The sequence below is a fragment of the Zea mays genome, chromosome 3, assembly GCF_902167145.1.
Source record: "Zea mays cultivar B73 chromosome 3, Zm-B73-REFERENCE-NAM-5.0, whole genome shotgun sequence".
Lineage (NCBI taxonomy): Eukaryota > Viridiplantae > Streptophyta > Magnoliopsida > Poales > Poaceae > Zea > Zea mays.
Window position 1 is genome coordinate 228,518,962 of NC_050098.1, and position 5,094 is coordinate 228,524,055.

Below are 5,094 nucleotides of genomic sequence, written 5' to 3' on the forward strand. Positions count from 1 at the left end.
AGTTTCACGACTACTGTACAAATAACATGAGTAGAGGGTCGCCAAGCCATTTGTTTCTTGATAGAAGATAATCTTCTAGTAGAATTTTGCTCAATCAACTACATGAATATTTTAAATCTATATATTGGGAATATTTATTTCCGTACGTGAAGAAATGAACAGCCTTTTCAGTGGGGGTCAAGAACTGTTCACACAGAGAAATCCAATAGAGGAATTGACATAATCACCATGGATGTTCTTAACTTCAGACCATTGTGCTCCGTATAAATCATGGGGCCAACCGGGAGACATCTTCTAAAGGTAAGGTTACATTAGTTTTTTTTTGAAAGATCAGGTTACATTAGTTCATATCAAGACATTGTTTTAACCATAATAACTTCGTTGTCACACAGCTCAAGCAAAGAGAATTTGATAAGAGATAGAGACAAATTGGGTTTTCACGCATCTAAACATTGGTACGAAAAAAGAATGTTTGTTCCATTCATGATTTTATTTTATTTTCTACCTTGAAAGTAAATAGGTTTAACCTTAATAAGGTTTCTCCTTACAGAAGTGTCTCCATATATTCCTACATTTTACAGAGCTAACAGTATTGTGTGCTGTAAATATTTAGGGCCTATTTGGCAATATTTTTTCTCAAAACCATGGCTTTACAATACTAAATTTTGCAATTGTCATGACAATACCGCAGTTTTGACAGCTCTAAAAATACCATGGTTTTGAGAAACATTGTTTGTAAAAATACCATGGTTTTGAGAAAGATACAACATTGTAGGAAAAAGCTAGCCATACCATGAAAACTTCGGGTTGGAGTGGAGTTTCCAATACTCCAAAAATACTATGATATCTAGAATAACATGGTTTTGAAAACATACTTTTCAGGAATGCAACCAAACACATCATGACATAAAATACAACGGTATGGCGCAAAACATGGTATTGGATAGAAACTGTAAAAATGTTTTACACACAAAGAGACCTTAGTCTGGACAATGTACTACCAAAGACAATGCACATGTTCAATCTTCCACCACACTAACTATTTCCAATATTAAGCTACTAATGTTCATTTTCTTGATACCATTGATTCCTAAACCCCATTTTTTTCCTTACAAATATTTTTCTAGCCAACCACAGTTTTTGGGAGAAGCTACGACAAGGACTAAGAAACAAACACTATAATAGATCCATATTGCATGTCAGAAATCCAGTAGAGAATGGTACATTATTATCACTTGCAATGCAAGGATCATGCATTAAGAAGTAGAGCTAGGGACTTCAAATGTACTCAAAAGGATCACTAAGCGACTGATCAGATGCTGTCCCGTACTCCCACTCCTTGTGATTACCAGTGACGATATCCAACATACTTGCTTCACTAGCCCATTCAACCTCAGACATAGCGTCCATTAACCTGGACTTCAACCAACTGGGCGGTTCCATAATACTTGCACTGATGGCAATAAGCATGTGCTCCAGCGAGCTACATGCCTGTGCAATGCTCTTAATGAACAAGAGCTCGCTGTCGTTGCCCATGTCGTAGAAGTCGTAAAATGAGAATTTCTTAATTTTGGAAATGCATTTGATCGAGCTAAAAATGCCATCGATCCAGAAAGCGCCACCAGCATCCTCATCTTCTAGATGTAATGGACCTGGAGCCGACTGCAAAAATGTAGGCAGTAGGCATGCATATATATAGAGGCAACGGGTTATTCACTAATGAAATCGGTCGCGCAATGATTATTGACACAAAGTATTGTAGGGTACGTACGGTTATTAGTACCTGAATGTGCAAGGTTCTAATGTTAGGAAAAACTCTGAGGTAAGACATGAGCGTCCTTTCATCCTCCCGTACGCCAAACCGTATCTTTACTGCCAGGATCTCAACGCTAGGAAGCATGGCGTCCGGATTGGGCCTTGTCCCCTCCTGCATAATATATGTACAATTGGTGAATGAAAATGTAATGGCGATGCAAAGCTAGGTAGGGCCGGGTCTAGGCATGTGCGAGCTGTGCGAGGGTCTCCAAAAATTAAGGGTCTAGAACTTAACAGATGTATTCTAGTTTTATATATGATCTTCTACAATATATGTTAATATGTAGCACATATTTTCCTCTCTACCTATACCGCTACGTTGAAACAAAACTACCGAGCGCTGCACTAAAGAATGAATCTTCATAGAATCTTAACATGTTTATCCGCGTGAACGAAATTCTCTAAATTAAAGCTACTAAATTCATATTTGTGTTCTACTATGGTAAAAAAAGACATTATTTAGCCACAATAGCACTCAAGAGTGAAGCTTTAGAGAAGATAGAACATAAGCATATTGTACAAGATTTTCTTTAAAACCCACAAAAAACGATGTTATTCAAATAAAATAGATATATTTCTTTAGATATTCTATTGCAATATATATTACTGTAACTTGCAGATTGTTATTACTGATTTTTAATAAAAATATATATTACGCTGCTTTAAATTTGGCACAAGATCTCAAATTTATCTGGCCGGTCCATGAAGCTAGGACTTCATCAGCCAGCTTGTACTTGTTTTGCAAGGAGAAAGAGAGAGAGAGAAAATTAGCTTATATAAAGACATGGCTGCAAAGAACTGTGGCAAGCAGCTACGTACTTGACCACGATATATATACCTTGATGACTGTGTCCCCGCTCTCGAGGACATGGAGCTTGGGTTCAAGGTAACCAATCATCCTAAGGTTGGGGGCTCGTCGTATTATTACCCTCGTCCGTGGAGGGATGAAGAACTGGTTGGTTCGCCACAGAATGACACGCTCAAGGCGCGGCGCGTCCACGGTGAGCTTCACCGGCTTGAACTGCCAGAACAGCAAGCATTTGAGCATGGGGCAGAAGGCGTCGATGTACTGCGGCACCCCACAGCTTTCCACGAAAGCGAGCACCTCCAGAGCGGGGCAGCCGGCCAGGAAGCCGCCGATGTCAGATATTGGGACGAAGGCGTGGCACAGGACGAGCTGCTGCAGGTTGGGAAAACGGACAGCGCGCCGTTGCCCCGGCCAGCCGGGCACGGCCAGGCGCGGCATCTGGCAGAGCGCGAGGTGCAGGCGCTTCAGGGATTCGCACCGGAGAAGCTCGACCGAGAGGACCATCAAGGCTGTCGGCCACTCGCAGTTGAGGACGACGAGCTCCTCCACGCCCTTTTCGGCCATGGTCAGGAGCCAGTCCCTGAGAGAACTCGCCGGAGACGAGGTGAGGCGAACCGACCGGAAGGGGCCCGGGTGGCTCCGGAGGATATCCGAGACCTTATCCCCGACCACGGCTCTCGATAGGTATTCGGCAGCTTCCGTGTCCTCATCCTCGTCCTCGTCGTCGTCGAGCTCGTACGCTCCGGCGGGCCGGAGCTGGGCATCGTCCAGGACGAGCGGGATCGAGGACCAGATCCAGCGCCACCTAGAGGAAAGCACGGCGGTAGCCACTCCGTCTTTAACTGGTAGCTTGGAGACGATTGTGCGCTGGACATCCGGTGGGAGCTGACTAATGCGGTCCTCACTGGTTTCGGGGGGCGGGAAGCAGACTGCGGCGGCGTCGGGCTGGGCAGCGTGGGTGAATGGCGGTGGAGGGAGGAATCTGAGGCAACATCGTGCTGGAATCATGGTGGACTGGCGGCTGGCGGAGTCGGGATGAGGGAGTCAGGAATGGGGAATCGCGTTAAGCAGCAGGACTGACTGGGACTGAGTGACTGACCGGAAGACTAGGCTCTGACTCGCTCTGACTGCCCTAGTACTATCCCCTGCCTACCTAGGGTTTGGTGCTGCTGGGCTAGTGTCGGAATAAAATTTCATGTGGGCCAACCGGACCGGGCCTACTACAAAGAATGTCCCTTTTCTTTTTTATATAAAAAAGCACAATGTTTTCTGGGCCTTTTCGGCGTAGAGAATGTTCTTTAGGGCAATTTTAAAATTTTAAATACTCTTCGAGCTTCAAAAATTGAGTGAAAAATTAACTCATTTTCCTACTCAAACACTAGAAATCCTAAAACAGATTTAAGTTTCCAAACTAGCCATTATTTATCTTTTTTACTGTTTTTCATTCATCGCTATGGTTGTGGATACCTGCCAAGTGCTATATACTTATAAGTACGACGCTACATGTAGGGGTGTGAAGGTACGGATCACTACCGGAAACCGGCTCTTTGTCGAGTGCTCGGCGATTTACCGAGTGCTTTTTGTCGGGCACTCGGCAAAGAATTCTTTGTCGAGCGCCGCACTCGACAAAGTCCTACTCTCGGTAACGACCACGTTTATCGAGAGCAGGACGCTCGACCATGTATGACAGCACATCATCCGTGACTCACGTGATGCTCTCGACGTTGACCTAGATTGGGTTGCACATCGCTCCTCATCCACCTCGTGGAAGTAGCACGCATATGGATAAGACAACCCATCGTGGCCCTGGATGGAGTCTTGAGCGCCTCAATGCCGGCCACGAGCCTCTCGAGATCCTTACCGGAGGCACGGGCGTCGAGGAGGAGGTGAAGGGCGAAGGTGAGGGAAGGGACCAAGTGGGGGTCTATAGCGGTGGGGTAGGGGACCAGTGAGGCAAGGGCAACACGCAGAGGCAGGTGCAGACGGGGACTAGAGTGGAAGGAGGCGAGGAAGGTAGGTGTTTGGCATGGGCACAGAGGAGGCGAGGAAGGTAGGTATTTGGCATGGGCACAGCGAGGAGCACGGGATGTGCAACGGTGCGGGGAACATGAGATGTGTGAGGCTTGCGGCTGACGATGACGCGGAGGGGGTGTTGGTGTAGATGGCCAAATGGGTCATGCCTAACGAGCCGACCCGAGGCACGACCCATTTAATAGTGTTGTGGCCATGCCCGACACTATTAAAATGGGGCTCATGCCAGCCCGACCCGAGAGGCGTCACTACACCATGACACAATTTTAGCGTCAAACATCTGACGGTAAAAATAGACGTTTTGCGACAGACAGTGTGTCACAAAATATTACCATCACACTATCTGTCGGTATTTATTGTATTGGAGTCAACAAATCTGTCGGCAATAATGTCGAGTTATTGTGGCAGTCCATCTGTCGGTAAAACTGATTATGCGTGGC

The 5,094-nt window shown here is 45.8% G+C and overlaps 1 protein-coding gene across 1 annotated transcript; it reads right to left on the minus strand.

The window, feature by feature from the left end:
* Nucleotides 1-922: 922 nt before the first annotated feature.
* LOC103651568 (putative F-box/FBD/LRR-repeat protein At5g56810) lies at nt 923-3,731 on the minus strand. The gene is made up of 3 exons (XM_020551198.2): nt 2,654-3,731; nt 1,784-1,927; nt 923-1,662 (listed from the first exon to the last, which is right to left on the minus strand). The coding sequence occupies exons 1-3, from the start codon at nt 3,629-3,631 to the stop codon at nt 1,279-1,281; spliced, it is 1,506 nt and encodes a 501-aa protein (XP_020406787.1). The 5' UTR covers nt 3,632-3,731; the 3' UTR covers nt 923-1,278.
* Between the last annotated feature and the right edge of the window lie 1,363 nt (nt 3,732-5,094).

Coding starts and splice junctions, on each gene's coding strand:
- LOC103651568 (XM_020551198.2), bottom strand. CDS start 3,631: ATGATTCCAGCACGATGTTGCCTCAGATTCCTCCCTCCACCGCCATTC. Junction 1,928..2,653: donor GCGGGGACACAGTCATCAAG/GTATATATATCG, acceptor TATATTATGCAG/GAGGGGACAAGGCCCAATCC. Junction 1,663..1,783: donor TTAGAACCTTGCACATTCAG/GTACTAATAACC, acceptor ACATTTTTGCAG/TCGGCTCCAGGTCCATTACA.